We start from the raw sequence: 27,432 nt of genomic DNA, 5'->3' as shown, positions 1-27,432 counted from the left end.
GTTTTGTCTGGGTTTACTGTATGTGAACATTTTTTTAATGAAAATGAAAAAATAGGCAATGTGTGGTGATGTGTAATTACTGACAAAAGGGAAAACTATGTAAATGTTTGTGGAACACAAACTATTGTATGAGTCAATCTATTCAAATGATTTTTAGAAGTACACTTTTTATTTGAGTTTTCCATGTAGCCCATGTAAATTCCTTTCCAAGCGCATAATCGCTGTGTCCCCTGCAATATATTCAAACCGCAGCATCTGTTGAATAAAAACCAGTGTGCTGCTGCTGGTGCTCAGTGTAACAGGCTGGAGCATGCTCATTTTCACTCTACCACCCGCCTTTAGTAAACTGAGTCTGTAGTTGATTTGTCTCTAAACAGTGTCGCTGTGAGCTGACCAGATGATCATTGTGTTGTTGGCGAAAACCATAAAACGCACATACGCTCTCGGGTGGCAGTTCTGAAACATGCGCACCCTCTCTGTAACGCGTGGTCCTTACCACTCCCGTATTCCAATAGGCTATGTAGGTTTTGATGCTGGTTAAAAGGGTGTAAAGTAAAAAATGAAAAACACTTAATGTTTCGCAAACAGACTGTGTCAGATGTGTGAGCAGCTGGATACAAATAGGAGCTAGTAGCCTACAGACAGCCTGATTTCCTATTCCCATTTTTATAGCTCCACTAGCCCCCCATGATACACATGTGGAGGGTTTGTGGGTTTATGGGACACATGACTAACAACAATATTTATTTTTTTATTTTGACTTCAGTTCAGTGCCCCTGGCACCAGCTCAGCTGCATCTTCATAATGTGAGGGTGACATTTCATTGAACTGAGGGGGGGGGGGGGGGGGGGGGGGGGTGCCGCATTCAAATGTTCACATACGAGATGTCCAACGGCATTTGACCGCAATTACTGACAAAACGAAACTGAAACATAAGATAGCAGTTTAAATTAAATGTTTTAATGACAAACTGGGTAGAAACGGCATCTAACATTGTCACTTTTAATAATAAGAGCTCGTTCTGCTTTTGTATCCCCACCTTTAATAGTTGTGTCTGTAGGCTATGTAGCCTATCTGGTGGCCCTTGAACAGTGACGCTGTGATTACGACATTTCCCACAGTGCTTGAACGTAGCACCAAGCCCTCGGTGGGAGCAGAGGCAGAAAAGCGGCAGGGAGCTGCCAGCATCGTCTCGTCTCATACCGTCGCAGGATAGAAAGGTGTGGAAATCTTGGTCCTCTAGACAGCCTAGAGATTATACACGGGGACGGCATTGTTTTGATAATGCTTTCACACTCTGAAAATGCTAGTTCACATATCTCGCTTGGTTGCCTTTGGCACTAGGGTAGCGTCAAGTTACATGAATTGCTACGTTAGCTAGTTTGGCGTTAGCATAGTGGTGCTAGCCGTTGCTATAGTATTTTCTTATAGTGAAGGTTAGCGTCCGCTAGCCTGCTCCTAAGTTAACAGAGCTAACGTTAGCTTGCCGGTTAGCTTCTCGTGTCTAAATTTGTGATGCCGTCTAGCTAATTTTCACACTCCGATTGCTTCTGTGGAATATTTTGGAAATGGCACTGTCTGTAAAATGAAGTTCGACGGCGGCTGCCAGCTTTTGAATGTGTTGCTCCTCTTTGATCATTTGACAGCTCCTTGTCAGCGGGGATATGGAGACGCCGGGGAGGATAGCAGCCACACCGGACGCCCTGGACTTCACGGTGGAAAACGTAGAGAAGGTGAGTTTTTGAGACCAGTCAGTCATGATCAGCAACCCTGTCAGCTTATACAGCATCCAGGGTTTGTGGACCAAAGACGGTCATGGTTCAGCTCAAGAGGGAGCTTTATCTGCCGTGTAGCCATAATCATTCGTACAGTCTGGAGAGATAATGTTGCTGTGTTTGCATACAGGAGGAGTTTAGCTCACCTGTCCATGTAACATCTGTCCACGCGTCTTTAAATTAGTCTTTAGTCAATGGCTGGAGATCAGAAAGAATGATCAGAAGAGAGATTCAAGAAAATAACAGGTTGGAGCCCGCCAATTCCTGGCCATCTCTGTTATTTTATAATGTCTGGGTCTTGTTTTTGTCTTGGAGCGTGCGCGCGTGTGTGTGTGTGTGTGTGTGTGCGCGCGCGCGTGCTTGGCAGTGTTGACTGTGGCTGCCAGGCTCTGTGATGAATCTCCCTGCTGGGTGGCCACTGATTCGGATGCAAGGTGATGGGGTGGGGAGACAATGGGGAGGGGAGAGAGAGAGAGGGAGTGAGAAAGGTGCTCCTGTGGAAGAGCAGAGTCAATGTGATGAGATGGTTGGGGGGGGGGGGGGGTGTCGATGTCTGTGACAGTGCCAGTAAAGAAACAGGAGGAGGTTGGCGATGCGACAGAAATGATTAGAGGCAGGTTTGAGGGAGAGAAGCACATTCCTGTGTGTGTGTGTGTGTGGGGGGGGTGATAACTGTGGTTTGTGGTGTAATAAAGGATGTAGGCGAATGACAAACGATAAGGTCCTGTCTTTTTATTCATTTGGTCATGCTTCATGTCTACAGGTGAAGGACCTGGAGGGTAGCAAATGCATGAAGGAAATGCCAAACACTAGTACATTGTATGCATACCTATGTAAATGTATAATTAATGTATGTTATGATGCATTAGAGTGTTTTGTTGAAAGTAACTCATACCCAGCCTTGTAGAGGTTTGCATGGAAGTTTTCATTAGATCCAGCTAATCCAGCTACTGTTTATTCGGGTTTTCCGGTATTTGAAGTGTCCCATCTACAATGGAAGTGAAACCTTGCTTGCCTAAATATCTCCAGTGAGCAAAAATAGTGCATGATATTCATAAAAAAGTCTGAGCCACCTGTTAGATGTACTTTTGGCATTCAGTGATTCATTTGATGATCTGAAAGAGGAGAAGCTTGCAGTGGTTAAATGTTAGTGTAGTGATAAACGGTTTTAAATAAAAAAGTGTAGGAACGTCATCTGTGATGTCACCGCAGTGTATGTTTACACACTGAACTCTGACCTTCAAATGGATTTGTTCGCCCTCTTTTTAAGATGCCGGGAAACAGTAGAAAGCAGACACTAAAATACCATGACAAAATGTCATGGTGTTTTATTCTAATTTCTTTCTATTTTCATGGATTTGTACAGTTTAAGGTGCATTTTCAGATCCTGTTAAAGCATTCGTTCTTCTCCCGAGTGGTACAGCGCCAGAAGTAATCTCATTAACTGATGAAACATGACAAACAACATCAAAAGTATAATTTCCCATGAATGCTATGAGCACTTTTATAATAACTGATGAAATATTGTTTTTCTAAGACTGAGCTATATTTAGAAAGTATATATAGTCTGTTTTGGTGAGTTGATTTATTTTATCTCTAAATTTGTTCTTTCTAGATAATGTGACTATAATTACATATTTGTACTTAATTAGTTAAAGAATCTGCATGATGCTGTTCATTCACTGGAATAACAGGGAGACAATATGTTTCTTTAGAATCTGTGTGTGTATCTAAAAGCATGAAATTAGTGTAGTGATGGGAATAACGGCTCTTTGAAGGGAGCCGGATCATATGGCTCAGTTTTTTTCTGAAAGCCGGCTCTTTAGGCTCACAAACTTGACTTACTACCACTTCTGCTGGTCACTGCATAAATTAAACTCTTATTTGTAGGAAGAAATAAATATACACGATTCATCATCTGCAATATATTGAAATATTCTGTCATATTGATGGTTAAAAAGTGGAATATGTCAAGAAAACTATCCTAGTTGTTTGTAACAAACATAACACCCTACTAACGAAAAGTAGGGTTAATAAATAAACCCACTTTATACGGACACACATTGTATATTTCAATTAAATTTTTATGATATAGGCTAATATGAAGCATAACTATTTCTGCTGTGTTAAAAGGTGTAATTTGTTCATTGTCATGCATTTCTTTTTTCGCTGACTGGGCGTGGGAGTGATGGGGGTGCGGGGGTGAAATCGGCTCTCGGACGGGAGCCGGCTCCCATCGTTCACTAAAAGGGCCTGCTCAGAGAGCCGACTGGTTCGCGACAGGCACATCGCTAATTAGTATCTGTGTTAGACCACCAACTTAATCCCTTTAGAAAAATCTGAGAAATGTTGCTTTTACAAGTAAATTAATCATCCTCTACGCCAAACAGTCATCTGGGGCAGCTTCCCGTAAAATGATGAGAGCAAAACCAGCTGCTAAAAGAGTGAAATGAAAAAGCTGTGCAGAATTGTCACTCTCATACAGTGGGATGGTGTGTGGCAAGTGTGTGCTTGTTGTATACATGGTGCTGGAGATGATGGTTCCTGGCCCAGCATTTGTATGTGTCCAATAGAAAGCTCTTTGTTGAATCTTGGGGCTGGGAACAAAGTACAACATTGTCAGTATCTTTGTGTGTATAATGAATGGGTGCATGCATATACTGCCTTACATTTCCGCTTGACTGTAATTAGCCTTTTCTAGAATCACCATCCACCAAGCAAGTGGATTTTAGAGGAATTTCAGAGTTCTACATTTGCTGTGAAAGAGTGTGCTTTTCGGATTTTTGTCATTCCCTTGGGACAAATCACTACTGTAACACCAGAAAGAAGCACAGTACTGGGTCAGCGTGGCGGACGAGGTCCATTCAGTAGTGCTTAGCTCCCAGGCTCTTGGCTTGTGATGCAGCACTGCCTTTTGGAAACCGTGTTCATGTAAAGTAAGGATGAGAAGTATGTGACAGAAAGTGCAGTCCGGCTGTCCTTTTTTTGGCATTTAAAAGCAGAGGAGATGATTCAGCCTGCCAGCTAACATATTACCATACATAGCAGAGGAATTTGACACTGAGAAATGATGCATCATGTATTGAGCGTTTTGTGGTGGTGGGAGAGGCTAAAAGAGGGATTGTGATGACTTTTACCAATCAGTTATTGACAGAAATATATATATATATATATATATATATATATATATATATAATATATAACACACGTCCTAGTGAAAGCTTTTTATTTTAATTTTAGCAGACTGAAGATGGTATCATATATCCATTGACTGACTTCGGTGATCAGTCATCTGTGTTAATTGGTGGAAAAGGAAATCGTTAACTGAAACTGAGCATGTTGTTGAGACACTTGGTGCATGGGTTGTATGTGCTGTTCGTGTGCTGAGATTGTATCACTATTGGCAACGTGGTATTCTTAATTTCTGTCTTGGCCGCGTGCTGTCAACAACCGCCCGCGCACACACTCTCGCAAACTATTCTCCTTTGTTCCCTCATTAATCATCATTCCTCTGCATGCTTCTGGTTCTTGCAGTTATAGCACGGTGTCACGGTGGGTCAGCGGTGCGATGGTGCCTTGTGCGGCACGGCGCCAGCGATGCCCTCCCATCACTGTGATGACTTGCGGTGCAATGCTCTAGTGCACAGATGGCTCGAAAACACACAGAACCTATGGCAGAAAGATGCCGTTACCTGCTGTGTGTGAACACAGTGTGCAAAGACTTGTTCAGTGTGTGTATGTAGTGTAAGCATGTGGGGGGAACAGAGATTTCTGATGTGTTTGTTATATTTGATAATAGAAATCAGGAAAAATGGCTTTTACCTCATTGAATTGCGTCATATTTGCCCTTGATAATTTGTGTAGTATTAGGCATTGTAGTGTTCTTTGTTACCACAGCTCAGGACCTACCTGTAACTTATTCTCCTGAGCATAGCAGTGAGCACACAAGTGTATACCAGCTCCAGTAAATCTGTGGTTATGTGTGAGAGCAGATGGTCTAACTGAGCTGCCTTTTTTGACATCCCTCTGCCCCTTCCTCCTCCTGTTGGAAAGGGACTGCAGAGGAAGCTAACGACCTTTGAAAGTGTCTGCCAAGAGAACGCTGTCCTCAGGTGGAGCCAGGTGGTTCAGGCAGGTTGCCACCATCTGTAGATGCAGTTAGTTGCTTTTGTTGCACGTGTTGCTGCGGCTGCAAATAAACACTACTGTTTCTAGGGACGTGCATGTTTTTTTGCTTGTTTTAAGAACCAATTAACAACGACAATTAGTTAGTCCAGATAACTGCTGCTTGATTTCTAGGAGACATTGTTCAGGTAAATGTTAGTGGAGCACAGAAACCTACCAGCAGAGGGGGGGAAAAAATCAATGGCACATGCAAACTGTACAAACAATACCTGCTGCACATGCTGTACCTGCACCTTTAGCTGTCTCTCACACACGCATGTACAAATGCCACCTGACTCTCTATTGCGAACCATCATCTCCTCACTCAGCCAGCTGTGTTCAGCTGAGTCTCATACAGTAAGAGGAGACAGATAATGGCGTTGCAGGTTGGCAGACGGGGACAGAACGCCACCTGAGACTCGGCTCCAGCGCTGTATTACTGTTCCTCTCCGCAGCTGCAAATTGCATCATCATACTCTGTGACCCGCAGTTGTTCCTTTACAGAATTATTCATCCAGCCTTTTTGTTTTTTTGACAGATTTTAGAAGAAGACTGAGATCAAGATAGGGAGCTGAGGGATGGGATGAAACTGGATGGACACTTTAGGCTGGAGGGAGGCAAATAGAGAGAGAGAAACGAGATAGAAGAAAGAGGAGAGAATGACTGCTGGTGGAGTAATTGATGTGAGCAGGTTTCAGGGGTAAAGACTGGGATCAGAAGCTCACTGAATAGATTCTTTTTTCCTGTGTTGCTTGTCAGACACTTAGTGCTGGCTGCCAGCAGGTGTGTGTGTGTGTGTGTGTGTGTGTGTGTGTGTGTGTGTGTGTGTGTGTGACAGCAAGGGAGAAAAATAAAACAGGCATTTTTGCAGAGTAGTGCCTACAGTAAACCTCTCTTCTGGCACTGCCAGGATTAGAGGTGTCTGTTTAATTAATGCTCCCTTTTCCCCCCTTCTTTCGTTTCCCTTTCACACACTCATCCTTTATCTCCTTTCTCTTTGGCTCACTCCTTGTTGTTCCCCCCCTGCACTCAAGTACTCAAATTACTCAGAGCTGTACTTCAGAAAGTGCTGTTTTCAGGTCCTTGCTTTCTCTGTTGTTCAGGTTTTCGAGGTAAACTGTCAGCTGTGTGTCTGCGTGTTTGCCTGTTTGTGAGTGAGAAATGATGCTCTTTTCTCAAGGTAGCCAACTCTTACCAGCAAACAAGAGCTCAGAGGACTGTGTTTGTCTTCTCTCAGCTGGTCTATCATCTCTGACACCCACTAATGTGTGTAGTGTAGTTGCAGCATTTCTCAAATGGACTTTGTTAGTACAAATTTGTTCAGCCATCTACACATTGTATGGATTCTTTTGACCACTTTCTCGTTTCTTCTCTCTCCTTTTTTTTCTAGGCCCTCCACCAGTTGTACTATGATCCCAACATAGAAAACAAGAATCTGGCCCAGAAATGGCTAATGCAGGCTCAGGTCTCGCCTCAGGCCTGGCAGTTCTGCTGGGCCCTACTGAGCCCAGATAAGGTACAGTGGACTCTCACATGGGCACCCAACACACACACACACACACACACACACACACACACACACACACACACACACACACACACACACACTGAAAAAGCATATTGCTTCATTTGCATCATCTCTCACAGGTGCCAGAGATCCAGTACTTTGGCGCAAGCGCTCTTCACACAAAGATCTCTCGCTACTGGTCAGACATCCCCTCAGACCAGTACGAGTCTCTGAAGACCCAGCTGTTCTCCCAGATTGCCTGCTTCTCCTCCGGCTCCAAGATGGTGCTCACTCGGCTATGCGTGGCCCTGGCCTCTCTGGCGCTCAACACAATGCCTGAGGCCTGGCCCGGCGCAGTGGCAGAGATGGTGCGGGTGTTCCAGGAGGAAGGGGGAGGGGTGGATGGGCGGGCTCGCTGCCTGGCATTGCTGGAGCTGCTCACCGTCCTGCCTGAGGAGTTCCAGACCAGCCGCCTGCCGCAGTACCGAAAGGGACAGGTATGTCTGCAGGTACCACCTTCTCCCACATCTGCAGTAGTGGTCGCCACCTGTTCAATATTCACAGGTTTTCTTTGGATTCATTTGTTCATCAATAGGTAACGAACCTCAATACTTTTTGAGAACTTGAAATGTGAATGCTTTGTTAGATTCGTTGTCCTCTTCATGTATTCTTTAATGGGATATTTCCAGATATATGGTCTAAATCATAATTTGACTTATCATCATATAGTGGCAAAATAATTGCACAGCTGCTTGCGTTAAAGACATTTAATGGACATTGTTTGAGAAGTTTTGTTTGTTTTTAAAAAAACGTAAGGTATCAAGAAAGTATCATATTGGTGTCAGTGCCAAAAAACAGATCTTAATGGCACCAGTATAGAAACACTTTAAATGAGCCTACTCATTAAGCAGGGGAACATACCACACATGAGCAATACACTAACGGTCTCAACCCTCATTATCATCCTCCCTCTAGGTCCGGGGTGCCTTGGGCCGGGAGTGGGGATCAGTGTGTCCCTTACTGCAGCAACTGCTGCGAAGGACGGACAGCCCCGGGGCGGTGAAAGCTCGCGTGCTGCGCTGCTTGTCATCTTGGGTGCTGCTAGATGTGCCCCTCAGCGAGAGCGAAGGCCTGGTGCACGACTGCTTCAGTGCCCTGCCTGATCCAGAGCTCTTCGACACAGCGGTGGAGGCAATAGTCAATGCCATCTCGCAGCCGGACTCCCAAAGGTGTGTACAGCCAGTGTGGAGTGACAACAGCATGCCACCCCCCCCCCCCCCCCCCCCCCCCCCCTTGACATCAAAGCCATGGTTTTGTCTGGAGAAATTACACTGGAGGAAAAATGGAGCTGGAAGGGAGGGAGAGGGAGAGAGAAAAGGAAAGATGCATTAGCCAAGTGCAGGAAACGGACAGGGTGGGCACTGGAAGGCATCAGGGAGGGAGGGAGGGAGCTGAAGGAGGGAGGGATTGATACAGGGCAAGGAGAGCGCCATTTCTCGGTTGGCTGATGTTGCTATGGTTACAGAGCTGGGTAGAGATGTCATCGTGCCCTGGTTGATTCAGACATGGCAGGCACCCATTACCCCTCCCCTAGTGAGAGAGAGAGGGAGAGAGAGGGCGGGGGTGACGGGACGACGCAAAGTGAAGAAAGGGTGCTAAAAGAAGGAGGAGGGCATGGGGAAGGTGTGAAAGTGTAGCATAAAAGACACTGTCCTCCATACCTCTGCACACCTTCTCAGCAGGTGGTGCAGGGCTCCTGTAGGATAGAGTATGTTAGTGAGAGATGGGATTCTTCTGATCTTATTTTTAAAAAATTTACTTTTTTTCACATTTATCCATTTTGTTACATCCAGTTTTGACACAAGTGTCTTCCCTGTTTTTCTTGTTTTGTGTCACATAGTATTGATCACAGCCCTGCATGTTTGCCACTGTGTGTTTGTCAGTGTGACGGCCCCAGAGCCTCCCAGAGGTCTTGACTCTCTCATTAGCGGCGTCTCTCGAGACACGTTTGGCCTCTGTGTTTGTCAGAGCATTGTGTGATTAATGGGTTTATATTTGACTTCCTAGGAGGAAAATGAATGAATCTATTAAAAAACAGGCAATACAGTTATTTCCTCCATCCCCTCTATGAAGTCAGAGCCCACTTTTCTTTCATCTGTACATTTTGCTGTCTTTGTTTATTCTGTCTATTTGATCGTTTCTCCCACTCTACCTCTGTTGCTTTGTGCTCTTCCTTTCCCCTTTCTCTTCTCTCACCATCAGTACTAAGCCCTCCTCCCTGTCTCTTGTTCTCTCCCTCTGTTTAAACACATTACAGTCAACTCATTTGGGGGGATGCTATTGGTCCAGCTGCATCCTGTTGCCAGGCAACCCATTTCCCCTGTCTCGCAGTGTTGCAGTAATTGCTGAGGGGATCAGAGGTGGGGGGATGGGGGGTTAAAGGAGGAGTCAGGAAGGAGGCAGAAAGTGTATAACAGCAGGGCAGGGAGCAGAAGAGGAGTTCGAGGAGATGAGAGGAGACTGCAGCAGATGATCTCAGAGGATCCTCCAGAATATCGTCTCTTATGTGGGAAACATACAAATCCAGTCTGCCTTTTAATCGTATTACATACACACCAAGTCCTTTTTTTCCCTAAGCTTAGAGTGCATGACCTGCATTTGCAAAGAACCTTGTTAAAAATGAATGATCTTCTGAGTGCATGAGTGCATTCTGCCACTCTCTCTCTCTCTCACACACACACACACACACACACACACACACACACACACACACACACACACACACACACACAGAGCCACTCGCTCATAGTAAATTGCAGCTCAACTCTTCTTCTCTGCTCCTTACTCAGGCTGCCGAACACAGAGGATGTAGGCCAACACACACACACACACACACACACACACACACAGGTAAAGGCTCATTAGATGGAGGCCAGCTTCATACACACCACATCTCAGCAGGGTGGAGCTCTCTCCAGAGTAGGCTGAATCAGTATGGGCTGTTGAGGCTACATCCACACTACTACGTTTTTGTTTAAAAGTGAAAACGATCTCCGTCCACACCAGCGTTTTGGCTGTCCATATTAAAACACCTGAAAATGCACATAGTGGCCGTTCACGTACACTGGGCATGCTCTTGCCAGTGTAAACATGAAGCCGATTGTCTAGTCCGCAGTTGTAGAAGAACCACACACACACATTTTTTTTACATGGACAGACAACGAGGTGGAACTGTTACTGAAAGTAACACAGGAGTATAAATTGAGTGCGGCGGCGGAAAACAGACTGGGAGTCGTCGCAAAGTAAACACGACAACATGCACAGCACAAGTGGTTGAGTGTTATTTGCACAGTTCTCTGTGTGGCACTGTAAATTGAATTTCTCTGGTGGTTTGATTGTTGACAAAATAAGCATTTTGAAGATGTCACTTGAGTGTCTGAGAATCGTTTTCACAATTCTTTATGTATTAAATGATGATAATGAACAGATGAATTGATAATGGATACAGTCGTTTCGATCCTCAGAGAAACACTGCAAGTTACATTCGTTTTTCAGCTTGATTTAGTTTATTTTTATTTTCTTGGTGAAGTCGCACAACCATTGTCATTGATGAATATTCATCGACCTGGACCTTCGTCCTTATTGACATTCTCATGAAAGATGAACCACTGCCCGGCATACCACAAAACCTCCCCTGGGACTCACACACGCGTAATATGGTTTACATTCATAGCATTCACACATGCACGTAATCTCCTCTGTGACATTCAGGCACCCGTACACGCACGCCCTTCATCTCCAAATGTCACCCCTTCACTTGCTGTCATTAAAGCTGACGGGAGGATGTTGTCTGATGTTGTCACATGACCAGATCTGTGTTGAAGAGTGCCTCTGAGTGTGTGTACCCATGTGTCCATGTAAGTTTGTATGTGTGTGTGTTTTAGCCAGAGTGAGGGAATTATAGATGGCTGAGACAGCAGGAAGAAGACAGAATGATAACTGACAGCAGCGCAGCTCTGAGCAGGAGCTTTGAATAGATTTTCTGGTTCCCTGGTAGATGTGTGGGTTTTTTAGGGTGGGAGTACTGGATCAGAGGTTGGGGCTGGCTGAGATTTGATTTAAAATAAATACTTGTCTTGAGATGGAGCAATAAATACATCAACCTAGCTGTGAGCGGCGTGAGTCAGATTTACATTCACCAGTGGAGGCCTCCTGGCTGTGCATGCTACAGTATGTAGTTCTCACTTGTACAGCACTGTGTTGTTTTTTTTAATTTGTTTTCCTTTAACTGGACTCCTAATTGTCAATTGTGGCGTTTCTTTTTCTGTGTTTGTGTGTGGGTTTTAGATATGTGAACACTTTGCTAAAACTGGTTCCTCAAGTGCTGGCCCTCCAGGAGCAGCTCAGAGAGGCTGTTCAGAATGGAGACATGGAGACCTGCCATGGGATCTGCCGTATCGTCGTTACACTGGGAGAAAACCACTCCAGGTATGTGTGTGTTTTTTTTCTGTAGGCCTTTATCAATGTGAAGATTTTATAGTATCTAGTAGTGGCGACCCGAATAGTCGAAGATTTGATGATTCTATAGGCGGATTCTGATTCGATCTTCGCAGCTGTGTTATGAAACAAGGATCATACCATTTTGGCTATTTGGGGGTGCACAATGTCAGATTTTACGTAAAACTACCTGTTTTCTCCAATTAAGTTGATATACAGCCTATTCTGATATAAATATCTACATATAATGCTGTTAATAAACATGTGAAAAGAAAGAAGCTTTTAATAAATTTTTTTTGTGTGAAAAAAATCTATAATTGTAACCCTAACCTTTAAGGTAGGGGGTGTCAATGCACATGTGTGGCATAGCGTGTGTGTCTGTGTGGCAGAAGAGGGAGAGAGTGTTGTGCGTGAACTTTGCTGGACGTTTGGATGATTCATCACCATTAATGAACCACACAAAGAATATCACATAGTTTTTAACCAGTGGGCTACTTGGATTAGACCTGCAAGGAACCGTGACGTGTGTGCAATTGTCGGCGAGTTGGCGGGCATGCACAACTCTGCACAAGACTGGTGAATGGCAGGCGAGCAGAGCAGAGAGAAAAGGGTCAACAAAAAGCCTCAGTTTAGCTGGAAATGTACAGCGACTAATGAAAAGAGACTGCAGTTCTGCAGCTTCTCAAGATTAAAGCGGAGCTTCCGTGTGTAACAACATGGGAGACACAGAGGGAGAAAGTCGCTAACTGTGTACCACAACAGCACCGGTCAGCTGCCAGATCACACCTTCTCTTTCTTTCTGTCCCCTTGGCCCACCTCTCTCTCTAGGACTCTGCTGGATCAGGTGGACCACTGGCAGAGCTTCCTGGCTTTGGTCAACATGATCATGTTTTGTACAGGCATCCCCGGCCACTACCCGGTCAATGAGACCACCAGCTCGCTCACACTCACCTTCTGGTATACATTACAAGTAAGGAATGTCAGAATCTGATCCAGTCTAATGTTAAAGTGATGTCATGGTAGTTTGACAAATAAACGGTACTGTATTTTTTTCTTAATGGCCTTTCCACAAAATAAGCTTTAATCATTGTAGTCTGGCAAGGCTTGTTAGGCACATGCTTGAAACAGTAATTTTTAGACAGACAAGATAGACTGCTCACTCAATTTGACAACTTGTCTAAAGCCATTTGCTTTTTGTCTTCTTCCTTATCCAACATAATTGATTTCTTGGTTTGTGCAAGCATGCAATGCATAGTTTCATATTAGATCATTGATAGTGAGGTCATTTCCTCAGTGATAAATGAATGATAAATAGTATAAAATGTGAAATATAGTTGGGTTAACAGCCTGTGTGAGCTGTAAGTGATGCTTTTGCAATAATAATTTTATGGTCACACACAAAATAAATTTTTTTCCCCTCCTTACTCCATCCTCAGGATGAAATAATGTCATTCGAGTCGGATAAGCAGACGGTGTATCTGCAGGTCTACAGGCCGGTGTATTTCCAGCTGGTGGATGTTCTGCTACACAAAGCCCAGTTCCCCTCTGACCAGGAGTATGCATCCTGGTCCTCAGATGAGAAAGAGCAATTTAGGATCTATAGGTGTGTGTGTGTGTGTGTGTGTGTGTGTGTGTGTGTGTGTACATTTGTAAGCCTGACCCTGTTTTTGTGTATTTTACATGCAGATTTCTCCTGCGTGTGTGTTTCGGTGACAGTCTAAGTGTTTCAGAAATGACTTGCTGACAGGATGATTGGTCAGCGTATGAGTGTGCTTTTCTCTAATAGACTCACTGGACTGACGAGTGAAAGGCTAAAACCTGTCTGACAGACAGATGAACACATAAGGGTTTCAACACTGCGTGCCCTTAAAATGTCTTTTTGTGCATGTCTGTCCTTCAGGGTGGATATCTCAGACACACTCATGTACGTGTATGAGATGCTGGGAGCAGAGCTGCTGAGTAACCTGTATGATAAACTAGGGAGACTGTTGACTAATGCAGAGCAGCCCACATCATGGCAGGTGGGTGAGACACACACAGACGAGCAAAGAGAATATGTGAACTATTTTCTGTTTGGTTGAGTGGTGCACGGAAGCCAGTACTGAAAATGTGTCATACCCGATTTAATAAACCAGTTGTTTTTTTTTTAAGACCAGTAATTTGTTTTCTATTATTATACTTATGTTGGTGTGCATGAAATCCACATTCTTAAATCAAAATAAACCTCAAGATAAAGAAGATTCAAAAGTACATATATAAGTTATGTAAATGTACAGGATTTAAACTACTAGCATTTTTCATGATGATTTGGGTTGTTTTCACTTTCCATGGTCATCTTTTTAACTCAAACCTTAGGGTTTTGTCATCGCTGAAATGTAATTTTATCATCACTGTGTTCTCTTCCTCCAGCACACAGAAGCATTACTATACGGCTTCCAGTCCATCGCAGAAACGATAGATGTGAATTACTCTGACGTCATCCCAGGCCTGATAGGACTCATCCCCAGAATCAGCATCAACAACGTCCAGCTAGCAGACACAGTGATGTTCACTATAGGTGAGACAAGTTTCATGGGTGCATTAAAAGGACCATGTTCTAAAATTTCCAACCCATTTGAGTGTAATTTATAGACAACACTGGTACAAACAGGGAGTGTTTGAGTCTTATAACTTGAACTTATAACATTGTTTCTCATTCAGCATCTGAACTGGTTAATCTCCCACCAGGTGCGTTGGCTGAATGGTTGGCAGACCACCCAGTGATGCTCAGCAGTGTCTTGCCCTTGGTGCTACAGGCTTTGGGGAACCCAGACCTTTCTGTTTCTTCTGTCTCTACACTGAAGAAAATTTGTAGGGAGTGCAAATATGACCTGCCACCCTACGCAACCAACATAGTAGCTGTCTCTCAGGTATGCGTACACATGCATTACCTCTTTTTTTTATGCTATTGCATTTTCTACCCAGTTGATCCAGTACAAGAGCCAATAAGTATCTTTTGTCTTGCTTTTAACGGCTAAGATGCTGCACACTTATGTGATGTTCCCGCTTTCCAGAAATAGCATTTACTCTTTGAAATCACTTCAGTTGTCTACTTTTTATTGCTAAATTCAGTAGTTTTTGTTTTGCTTTCCAAAAGAATTCAACCGTCACTCTGACTTTCTCTTTTCTCTCAAGGAGGTGCTTATAAAGCAGATCCACAAGGTCAGTGTGTGCTCGCTCACATTCACTTTCTCTTTTTGCTTTACCCCTCAGTTCAGAAGTGGCATTTAAAGCAACATTATGTAAGATTTGTTTTTTTTATTGTTGTCTTAAATAAGGACAGCTGTACACACACATTTGTAATGACAAACATCAAACAAGCGCGACAACATAAGACACAGCAAGCCAGGTAATAAGTTATTACTTACTAATCCAACAGAAATAAAGCCAGCTCGGCATCTGTTTTTGCGTCCTTTCAGCTCTTTTATCTCATGCCAACAAGTTAAAAGCCTGTCTGATGTTTACCTTTGTCCGGCCTCTTGCTCGGTCACACTCTCTTTTTCTCTTTCTCTCGTCCTTCAACAACGTCGTCATCTTATCTTTTTGCGGCCTCTGCCATGATATCCATATTGAGAATACGGAGCTAGCTTCTTATAGCTAGCTTTCTGAAGGGTGTTGTTGGTGTGTGATGTGGTGCCGCAAAGCTTTAAACCGTGGATTTCCTGCCTGGGATTTCACTACATAGTGCTATACCAGACGCTCCGTGACAGAGAATGACAAAGACGCCATTCGTTCTGTTACAAGTCAAAATGATTTTAAAATCTGTTATTTTAAGATAAAATTACTGCATAATGTTGCTTTAATTAAGAAACTGAATGAATTGCATAACATGTTTGTAGTCTGAGACTGAAGATCTCTTTCTAAAACTTTTAAATGACTCTTAAATGGAAGCTCACTGCTCACTTGAACTGAAGCTAAACCTGCGATCATCTGTTCTTGCAGACAAGTCAGTGTATGTGGCTGATGCAGGCTCTCGGCTTCCTGCTCTCCGCCCTCCCTGTGGAAGACATCTTAAGAAACCTTCACTCTCTCATCACCCCCTACATTCAGCAACTGGAGAAGCTGGCGGACGAGACGGTGTGTACGCAGACCAACATTTAACAGTATACACACACACACACACACACAAAGGGCAGGCACAGTTGGACTCTGGCCAATAGGAACAGGCCTTGTGTCTGTGTGGTGTCACTGCAGTGGAACATTTCTCTGCGGGACCAGATTGGATTTGACCCTGCACCGTTGGCTAGTGACTCACATGGAAGTAGCAGAGACACACTTTCTCTCACTCGTGCAAAAACGCACGCACATACCAAGAGAGAAGGCACATTGAGAAAGTGAAAAAAAGTGCCTTCACAGACACACTTACAGTAGTGCATGCATACAGTCGTGCAAAAAGAAAATTCTTTACCCTGTTTAAATGTCACGTCTAATAGAGCCGGGAGTGTCAGACTGTCACGCTGGAAGATGCAAAAGTGGAGCTGCTATTATCTAAAAATACAGTTTGATATCTACTGTATGCGGAACAAAGTAGAATCTCTTCTGATCCCTTGTTCTACTCTCAGTAAAGACCTTGGGTGGGGTGACTAGAGATGTCGGCTTAGATGAAGCTTTTCATTTCTCTCTGTGTGTCTGTCTCTGTCCCTGCCCCCCCACCCTTCACATAACACACACTGTCTCATCCCTCCTCTCCGACTTCCCCCCCCCTCTGTTGTTATTTTCCTTCTAGCTTGTCGATGTATCGGCATTACATCAGACTAGGAAATCAGGTGCCATGTCTGGAGCCAGACAAATAGTGGCACCTAGTGGGGAGACCTTCAGGTTACATTACGTCAGGGGTGAATGACCATGATGTCTGGTGGCAAACGCTGAGGGAGTTGTTCAGATTTGGCCTCAAGGATAATGTGCATTGTGACCTCTCTGTTCTTGTTGTAGGGTGACCGTTGTACAGTAAAAGCATCAACATTGTGAGGAGAGGTTGATGTTGAAGGAGAGATGAGGTGTGGCTGTAAGAGTCCTCTTCGTAGTCCTTTGGCTCTATTGCATCACCATGGAGACAGAGCAGTGATTAAACGCTGCCAGTGAAACCCTAATTAATAAAATTACCTGGGGGAGGGGTGTGTGCGCACTGATGCGTGGTATTAGAACAAGCTATTATCTTCTTTCTGTCACATTGCTGAAATTGCCCAGCTTTTTATTCAGTTTTTTAAACTAGAAGTGAGATTAAATGTTATTTATCTAACAATTATTTTGTTGATTAATTATTAACAGTAAGCTGCTTAATTTGTTTCTAACCAACTGAAAAACCCAAAGAATTCAATGTAACTGGCTAAATGAATAAAATGATGTGTCAACAAATGTGATTGATTTATATTTCAGTTTATTGATTTAGATTGAGTTTTATTTGATTTAGTTGTAGGTATTCCATCCATCCATTTTCAAAACTGTTTTTTCCTGTTCAGGAGTAACACTTTGGGAGCATGTTTAGCTTTTATGGGTTGTTTGTCTTAAATATTTTAGCAGTTATTTTTCAAGGCAGCACCATGCACTAAATAAACCACATGGGCAGTGGGGTTAGTTTGCATAGTAGCAAATTCCTAAATAAAATCTGTTTTTCTTTGTTTCTTCTTTCAGCCTAATCCCTCCAATAAATTAGCAATCATCCACATCTTGGGGCTGCTGTCCAACCTCTTCACTACACTCGACATCAGCAAGCAGGACGATGAGTCAGCGGACGGCTCAGCACCACCTGTCAAAACAGCCCCACCTCCTCCCGGACCAAACCCAGTCAGTTACCACACACTATCATCATTGTCAGTAGGGTTGGGTGTTTGGAACAAATACACTGACTGAATCAATGGATAATAGATATTGGCCAGTACAAACATACAGTATCTTCCATTTAAAGGCTTTGTAATCCAGTGCACTGCAGTTTGGTAGAAATGCAGTGGGGCACATAATGCTCGCAGCAACATGAGCTCCTCTCCCGGTGAGGGTAGCCAACAGGAAATCTTTGACCTATCACTCAACCATAGTCATTAGTAATTCTGCTCATAGGCATGCACCCATGTGTAAATGCTAATGTGTAATGCTACTGATTGTTTAGGAATTTCTATTCTTTTTTTTTTTTTTTTTAATGAAGTGAATCTGTGTTTTTCAGGTGGTGGTGGTTTTGCAACAAGTATTTGCTCTCATACAGACTGTACTCAGCAAGTGGCTCAACGACTCACAGGTTGTAGAGGTGAGTGATCGACATGTGTGGCCGGCCACATATTGTCAGACCTCTGCGTTTCAAGAAATCAGCCCACATGATCACATATGATGACATTTCAGTATAGCTGATCTCGTGTTGTCCCCCAGGCGGTGTGCGCTATCTTTGAGAAGTCAGTGAAGACTCTGCTCCATGACTTTGCTCCCATGGTGTCTCAGCTAAGCGAGATGCTTGGGCAGATGTACAGTACGATTCCCCAGGCCTCAGCCCTTGACCTCACACGACAGGTACACAATCATTCACGTGCACAAACACACATTATTATTTTTCTTTTAATACTTTGTGCTTGCATGCAGAGGGGTTTTAGAGATTTGTCAGAAATGGCTGTGTATGAGCTAATCAGCTATGCACCAATGAGCCCAAGGTTAAGGAGGATAAAGTATAAGTTTATGTTCACAGTTAAAATATATATTCATGACTGTATTCAAACTTAAGCATCATTTGTGTGACCACATAAACTAAAAGTCATGACTTTTACAGTTATGTTTCACCTTTTGTCATAATTTTTGTTAATAACATTGACTGAGATATTTTTACAACCAGGTGATATTATTTTAACCATTCTAATAACAATTTTCTAATCAAGCTATAAAAATATATTTTGCATTATCTAATCACTGTAAGGATCCCTCACTGTCTTGGGGTATAAGCATTTAGGGGAAGTGACCTGTAGTATGTTTACATGTACCTACGCAGTCTGTTTTTTATTTTTTTATTTTTTTTTATCTTTCTGTTGGAACAAAGTTTTTTTTTTTTTAAATCTCCTGTAAAAAACACATGTTGTTTCTTTAATCCCTTACCCTTAAATAACGGCGAGAAATCTAGTCAAAACAGGTAGATTTCTGCTAGAGAAATCTAATTTCTTTGTCCAATAAATGTTTTTTACATGTACACATGGATCATAGCGGTGGATCTCCAAGAAGTTCAACTGGAACTGATAATGACACAAAAATATATAAGGCTGTTTCCATAGCAACAGTAGGTTATTTGTAAAATTCAGACACATTTGCACACTAAGAGAAAACAAGCGTTCTCACTACAGAACGTGTTTCCAAAATGCTACAACTTAAAAAAGAAAAATTGAAAACAGACTGCGACCTTATTATATTACTGATGCGCCCTAATCGTACAGCTGTATGTAAACACAGGTTTTATAATAATCAGGTTTCGGCAGTGCATGTAAAGACATCCCGTTTTGCTTCCAATAACCTGGTTTCTTGTGTGCAAGAAAACAGTGTGTCTGATGTGAAGTCCTGCTGTTTCAGATGGTGCATATCTTTGCCAGCGAGACAGACCACTTCCCACCCATCAAGGCTCTGTTCGAGCTGGTTACCTCGGTAACACTGTCCATCTTTCAGCAAGGTAGGGGGTCCAGCGGGGGGGCGGGTCTGTGAAATGTGTCTGTTCGAATCAGTGGTAGACCTTTTTGAATATTTCTATCGTATCTGATTTCACAGGGTCAGAGGAAAAGTTTGAAACAAATCTGGTAATAGAAATTGTTAAAAATGATTTCTAAATTACTTTAATATATATTCGGGGTATGTGAAGACTGATGTGCTGTTGCATTAGACAATAAAACAGCGCAGCCTGGGGGCATCACACAGGAAAATTATGAAAGGTTAGAGGTCATAGTTGTAAATGTTTGCTCTGATTATTCATTAAAGCAAATGAAACCACAAAGTGACCTGTCTGCTCGAGTTGTGTTGAAGTCTCAAATCATTTTATTAATGCAGACTTCTGTTTCCACTGATCATTGATTATATCATTTTAAGACTGATAAAAATGGTTTGCTTTAAACTTGTGCAATCAACATGTTGTAGTGTTTTCTATATTTATTAGCCCAGTATTTGCTTATTTAATTTTTTTATTAATTTATTTGAATTTACTGTTTCTGTGTTTGGGCTGCAAGAAAATAGCTTTCATTTTGTAAAGTTTTCAAAGTTGGTCATAGGTTTGTTTATGTGTGTGACCTTGGGGCCAGATTTAGGTTCATAACGTAAGAGGACATGAATGAGATGATATCATTTCATCCACTATACTCTGGTTAGGCTACTTGTACCAGCTCTCTCTGCCACTCCCTTTCCCTTTGTGTTGTCCCTTTTTTCCTCTCCCCTTTTCCTGCTTTGACTGGTTAAGTAATGGCTGCCTCTCCTCCTGCCTCTAAACTCTTTCTTTTCTGAGCAGGTGCCTTTCAGTAGACAGTATCATTACAGGATACAGTCACAGCACAGAGACTAGTAGCTTATTCAGCTGGCTGACCTATAACCTAGCAGGGCGGGCCAGCTCAATATGGCTGTAGCCACTGCTGTGCTAGGATTAGAGTCGGGCTCTCCATCCCAGCCCTCTGAATAAGCCCTGTATTCTCTCCAGCGGTTGTGTGTGGATGAGGGCTGGAGGGGGGTATTGAGCAGGAAACTTGTTTGGAGTCTGGGAACAGCTAAAGCTGGGCGCTTACTACAGACATTTGTTCTGTTTCATTACAAGTTTGCTGTTGGAGTCCTTCCAACATCAATCTTGAGCCATCGGAGAAAACCACGTTTGAAAGTCAGGAATCTCGATGTGGATTCATCAGTCCAGAAGCTTGTACAGGAAATGTGTGTTTAATTGTGCATCATTTGCAATCTGTCATATTTTAAAAGGTCTTGTAGTCTGTGTCCAGCATAATGGAGGTAGTGCTATCTGAACCTATCTTGATCTTTGAGTGTGATTCATACTGATGGCGATGGGTTCACCTTTGAAGCAAAGGGGATGTTACTGACCAGCTCTGAATGGACCCTTTACAGAAACCTCCTCCCCTGAGGCACTTGTTTGAATCTGCGAGGAAATTTGTTGCTTGTTGTTGGATCACGTAGATGCCAGCCGTGCCTTTTGGGAAGGAGGGGGAAAAATGAGGGTCCATTCAGGTTTGGTGTCTTTTTTCCTCCAAACTGTAACAGTAACAGAGGTGCCTCCTGGGTTCCCACTCCAAACCCACTTTTGTTTCGTTAGGTTTGTTCTTTTTCTCTCGTTACTTCTTTCTTTTTTTTCTCTCCAAACAGACCCATGTCTTTGTCTTCTGCCTGTTTTTCTGTTTTTGGTTGGTCTGTTCTTCCAAGACTCTGCCAAAGCTTCATAAGCCCCCCCCCCCCCCCCTCCCCTTCGTTCCTTACTCACGTGTGAATTATTTCAATGAAATATTTTTGAGTTCTCTTTTATTTCCACATGACTGTTGAATCTATTCAGTTGCTGTTTGTATATTATTCTTATTCTCTTATGATTTCTTAAGTTTCATCTTTATTATATTTTAGGACCCAGGGATCATCCTGATATTGTTGATTCATTTATGCAACTCCAAGCTCAGGTGTGTTTTTGGTTTCTTATTTCATTCACTTTGGGTTTCTATCTCTCTTTCTCTCTTTTTCTAATTTCTCCCTGTTTCTCTGTCTTCTCCCTCTGTACCTCTTTCTGTTCTTTGTTACTGGGCCCTAAGGCGTCCCATCTCACGGGCGAGGCGGTGGAATGAAACATGAGGGGGAATGTTTGAAACTGAGACGTTGGTCTCTCCTCAAACGCTTTTGATTCTAACAGTCACCTCACCACACGGAGAGCTCGTGTAGTGTTTTATTTTACCTGCAGAGACCCTCTAAATAAGTCTGATGTGTTATTATAGTATTTGAAGCAGTGATAACACACCAGTCCTTATCTTGTATTCTGACTTGTAAAACTCACACTGGATTCTGTTCTGATTGGAAACAAACATTGGTAGCAATCTCTGATGTGGAAGGAAGGGTGTTATGATGATCGTCAAACTCTAAGAAATAATTTTTGTATCAAAATACTGTGTAAGCATGCTGTTAGGTGAAGACCTTGTGTTTCCACAGTCTTCTCAGTAGACAAGGTAGATTTTTTAAAGAGTTGCTAGATGATCTTTTATTGATTTTGAAAAGATTTCATGAACCTAAGATGTCAGGAAGTTCTTATGGCTCACAGAAATAATCATATTAATGGATTATGCTGCTCAACAGGCTGCTTAGAAAATAGTAAAAAGCAGCGCTTTTATGTGGACATATTATGCATGAAAATCCACTATTTTAAGCACATACATTTTTGCTAAATCTATTCCCTTTTTTTCTGTAAAGTCAACATCAGGGCCCATTTGCTCCTTGGAAAAACATCAGCACACTCAGCACTTTAGATGAAATATTTTAGTTGATGCGGCGCTCTTGGGAAGATGATGTAACGCGTCGGCATCAGCGTTGTGGTCCCAGGTGACTGGTTAGTCTCCGAGCCCAGTCCTCCTCTGAAGTCATTCCAGCCCACAGCCAATCAAAGCCCAAATGAATTAATATTCAACTAATATTAATCAGTTCAGACAAATTGGCTGATGGCTCTTCTGTTTTATATTTTTGTCTTCCGTCTTCATTCTTCTTCCTTTGTTTTCTATCTATGGATAGATCTGACCTTCATCTCTCTCCCTCTCCCTCTCTCCTCTCCTCCATCCTAAATGAGTTCATTATTGCCAGATGAGTTGTATTTCTCTTTATCTGCACATGTTAATTACTTACACACTTCTGTTGCATATTCAATCCAGTCAACCAAAAACAAGGAAAAGTAATGTTTCAAATATAATTGATTTCAAGAAACAAAACCATCATTGCCTTTAGTTTGACTTAAGTTTCCAATGATTTCAAAGTTTGATTTTTTGCAATTTGTTTGTTATACCTGCTGAGTTCTGCATTGGAGCATCTCTGTATGAGTTTGGATATAGTTTTTCCTAAACAGACGGAGAGAGTACTATAGCCTGGTAGGCAGATCTGTTCTCAGTCCTGTGTTGCTGTCAGATCCGGCTACCAGGCTGAGCGGGTATTGTTGATAGCAGTATTTTGAAGGAGCTTATGCAGTGGAATGTGGTGAAGCAGTACCGATTGGGTCAGGCCGACAGAAACATGCTCTGTTTAACGCCTTTATCTGCCTCTTAGGCCCTCAAACGGAAGCCCGATTTGTTCTTGTCTGAGAGTCTTGACGTGAAAGCAGTGTTCCATTGTGGTAAGTTTGCACATAGTTTACATAAACACACACTGTTCTCGGTGTTTCGTTACAGTTCCTGTGAAATATGTGCCTTTCAGTACAGAGTACAAACTGTAAATGTTTGACACCATCCTCCAGTAGTTTATTTATGTTTCTGACTCCCTCTTCCAGGAGTTCTGTCACTCAAATTTCCCGAGGCTCCGACAGTCAAGTCAACTTGCTTGTTCTTTGTGAGTGAATACACACACGCAACGTGCAAGAATTGCATGTTTATAAATGAGTCATTTAACTTTAAATGTTCTGATTCTCTCTCTTTCTGCCGTAGACTGAACTTTTACCCCACTGCTCAGATGTGCCTCCATTAGCCAGAGTGGTGCAGGAAGACGGCAAGCTGTTGATCCAGGCCGTGCTGGAGGTGAGAAGCACCGCGTTACACATTTACATGTCGCACCACCTAAAACGTTTTATCATTTCACTGATGCTGAGTTGTCACACATCAAACTTTTGTCCGTCTTATTGTAATTACCTCCCTGTTGTCGAATTTTTCCCACAGGGCATCGGGGGCGGGGCATCTCGGAGTCTGATGGACCAGTTTGCGATCTTTTCTCTCTTAACAAGCACTGCTTTTCTCTGCTGGCTGTTTGGTTGAAGGAGGCACTGCAGCCTCCTGGGTTCCCGTCATCGCGGGTCACAATTGAACAGAAAGACAACTTCTCCCAGCAGATACTCAGGTAACCCTGCCGGACATTGGTCTTATTCAGTTGGTCAACCACATGCTTTTTCATCATATTTAATCATTTTATGTATTTGTCCTCTGTCGTGCAGAGAACGAGTGAACAAGAGGAGGGTGAAGGACATAGTGAAGGAGTTCACACTACTGTGCAGAGGGCTGCACGGTACAGAGTACGCCGCTGAATACTGAAACTCTATCCTTGAACTCTCACCTAACCGTGACCTCTGCCCTCAGCGCAAAACAGCTGGATGCCACAACAATACACTTCTCACAAACCCCATCAGTGAAGAAATCATGAAATGATTGTAATGATAACCCGCCCCGCCACAGGACAAGACATGGAACTCTTCCAGCATAGACCTGCCATCGGATTAATGGACAAACATTAAATCCCCGGTGGTTTCAGGGAGGCTGTCCTCTCTGCTCCAATATTGTTTTTCTGTTTGTTTGTTTCTCTATCTCTCTCCCCTTATTTAAAGGACTTTTCTTTGGAAGAGCTTTGAGCAGCACTCCCGGCATGCTGCCTCACGCCGCCTCCTATCTCTGTCTTGTTCTGCCTTTCTAGATCCTCCCGTGGTTCCTAGGTTGTTTCCTGGTGATTAGCATCCATATGAAATGGTAGTGGTATCGTACGTAGCTACTTGACATTATTTTTCAGAATAAATCAAATTAATTATATAAATGTATATGTATACACATATAGAAAGATGGTGGTTGTCAGTCCTGCTGCTGCTAACGGGAAGAGAGAAGGACCAATGTCGGGGGGGGTTCTGCAGGAGAAATTACATAAATACAATAATATTTACTCCCACTCATACCCCAGTGCTCTCTGCATTTGCCAAATTATCAAGACATGTTTTGTGAATTTGTCCCTTCTTTTTGTTATATATGCCTTTTTTGTGGGTGTGAGTGGACAAGGAAAGCTGAAAAACACACAACTGGACTAAAAAACTGTCTCTTGCCAAGCCCTCTGTGTACAGGGCTGTACCTCATGTACATACACTGCAGTCTCCTTGGGTTGCAGAGAGTGGTTTTAAATGAATTGGTCCCTTAGGTAAAGCAGGACTGTCTAGAGAATTGGCTGAAGGGGGGGGAGGAATTATAGTAGCTGGCAGTGAGAAGGAGGCACAAGATGAAACTGAGAAGGGAATTGATTGTTTGGAGGGATTAATAATCCCGATGATGGACTGCTTAGTCACTGTAATCGTGCAAAAATATTAATCAAGTTGTGCATATTAACAGTTATTGCTGAACACTTCTGTGTATTTGAGTGTGCGCGCATGTTCATATCAGTATGTATGAGAGGGGTGTGTGCGTGTGTGTGTGTGTGCGTGTGTGTGTGCGTGCGCGCAGATGTATCTTTTTCCACTCGTTCAGTGCACTTATATTGGACCTACAGTACACATCCATATCTTCCTCCTATCGTTTAAACAAAGAGCCCATTCATTTCTTCATGCCGCACTCATTGAGACTACTCTTTTCTTAAAGACTGACCAGGCACGTCCAGTATTTCACCTCTGCTGCTCACCGGCAATCACACACATCTGTTAGACATCCTTATCATCTGGAATGACCAGCCAGTGATAACCACCAGACTCATCTATCTACCCGTTATTGACACCAACTACTGCTCCTAACAAAATGCTTGTGAACAAGCTAACCAAACCCATTTTCATCCATCTGGGTCACTGCCTTGGAGAGGAACAAGAAGGATTAGAGAGTTCAGTAACAAAATGCAAGACCTCTGAGAAAGTTATTCAGCAAGAATGAACGCCAACATTCTGTGCTCATCCATTACGCCAGAGACATTATTGGTGAAGTGATGTGATGGCTGTAAAATACACTGTCTAGTGAATCTGCAGGACCACTTGACATCTAACAACACTCAGCATTGAAATGTACTTTGTGGTCTCTGATAAACTTTATCTCAGTCTAATCCTTCTGTCTTATCCGAGGTGCCTGCAGACATGTAGCATGTATGTGGTTTTTTTTTGGGGGGGGGGGGGGGGGGTCATGTTCAGGGTTCAACAAACATATTCAGTGTGTGAGACACTGCAGAAAGACGTGTTTTTAGACTGAGACCCGATGCAGGAATCTGCTCTGGAGTGAGCTGTCCTGCCTCGGGCCTGATTTGAATGGTGAATGATTGGATGTCCAACACTGATCCTCGCTCTGTGTAGTGGTCTCATTTTGAAGTGGGAAAATTGAAACAATGTTTGTCACAGTTTATAGAAAGAGTAGTAGGTGGATGAGGAGAGGGAGGTATGAAATGTACATTGTTTTTTTTGTACCTTGGCTTTAATTTATTAAATATATCTAAGACTGCAGCTCCTGACTCTTCTATGTGTGTGGGAGTAGTTTTGTTCTTCCATCAAAGGCACACCGTCTGCAAATCCTGCAGGTATTTTTTCCAACATCTTTGAGACAATTAACACTACAATTAGAAATGTAGATGAAGATTCAAGTAGAAACAAGTAAGAAAAATATTTTTAATTAGCTTTTATTTTATAGATGGAGCCAGTTTATTGAGGGACATTTGTAGCCCTTGTTTAATAAGTGGTTCTCCATCCGTATTATCAAGGCTGTAACCAGGACTCTTAAGTACACTAGTCAAAGTAGCCCCCACCGTCTAAACATGCCTAGAAACTAAAAGAAAATCTGTAAATAGTATTTGGATTTTTTTATTAAGTTTGCTGTGACAAAATATTACATTGTTGTTGCGGGTTTATTTACCATCATGAAAGTCTGAACTTCCGGTGGACAAATACTCAACCATTATTTTATTTAGTTGGCCCTAAAGCCTAATGTAGATCCTGCATCTTGACTTGAACCATCCTATAAATTACACACCATGTTTAAGTTTTTAACTAGAGAATGTGGGTTGTGGATGTTTCATGTCATGTTGATGGGGACAATAAAACCATTTTTATTTTTTTTTTTTTAATTGCTGTATAAGAAGAGAAAATAGATAAATAATAACAAAGGAAGGACATAGCGAAATAAATAAAAATTTAAATAAAATAAGGGTAACATCGATTCAAAGTAATATATCATCTGTCCAAAAGAAATTTGTCAAACACACAGTTAGTTTTGATTGCCTTCTTGTTCTTAACGTTTTTAATTGTGGTGCTATACTGATGCAGTTCTTGGAGGAAGTGTCCAAAGTGTGGTTTGGAGTCAGTCCATTTTTTCTTGTGGATGTGGAATTTCCCCAATACTATTACCAACTGTACAAAAAAATTACCTCTTTTTCCTTCTCGTTTCTTTCAAAACATATAAGAATGTCCTTTTCCTGAAGTTGAAACGTTTGTCTAGTTTTCTTTTTTCATATAAAGTTCAACATCCCACCAAAACATTCTACATGATATACATTGATGAAATAAATGACTAAATAAATAAATTGATTCTTCATATAATCTACAGAAAGTGCAGGAATACTCAA

At 42.5% G+C, this 27,432-nt stretch overlaps 1 protein-coding gene across 1 annotated transcript; it reads left to right on the top strand.

The window, feature by feature from the left end:
• The first annotated feature begins 1,095 nt into the window (after positions 1-1,095).
• Positions 1,096-26,317, top strand: LOC123970552 (importin-13-like). Its single transcript, XM_046048625.1, is given in 24 exon segments — positions 1,096-1,220; positions 1,647-1,733; positions 7,330-7,455; positions 7,587-7,943; positions 8,422-8,675; positions 11,794-11,934; positions 12,772-12,913; positions 13,380-13,546; positions 13,844-13,964; positions 14,353-14,500; positions 14,671-14,852; positions 15,118-15,144; positions 15,925-16,059; positions 17,614-17,766; positions 18,140-18,220; positions 18,340-18,477; positions 19,516-19,612; positions 21,538-21,590; positions 23,209-23,275; positions 23,429-23,487; positions 23,583-23,672; positions 23,811-23,853; positions 23,856-23,988; positions 24,083-26,317. Coding segments are annotated over 23 exon segments (2,880 nt in total). The 5' UTR covers positions 1,096-1,220; positions 1,647-1,664; the 3' UTR covers positions 24,180-26,317.
• Positions 26,318-27,432: the final 1,115 nt, after the last annotated feature.

This window comes from Micropterus dolomieu, linkage group LG05 (genome assembly GCF_021292245.1).
Source record: "Micropterus dolomieu isolate WLL.071019.BEF.003 ecotype Adirondacks linkage group LG05, ASM2129224v1, whole genome shotgun sequence".
In the NCBI taxonomy this organism is placed as follows: Eukaryota; Metazoa; Chordata; class Actinopteri; order Centrarchiformes; family Centrarchidae; genus Micropterus; species Micropterus dolomieu.
This window is presented reverse-complemented; position numbering and strand designations above follow the sequence as displayed.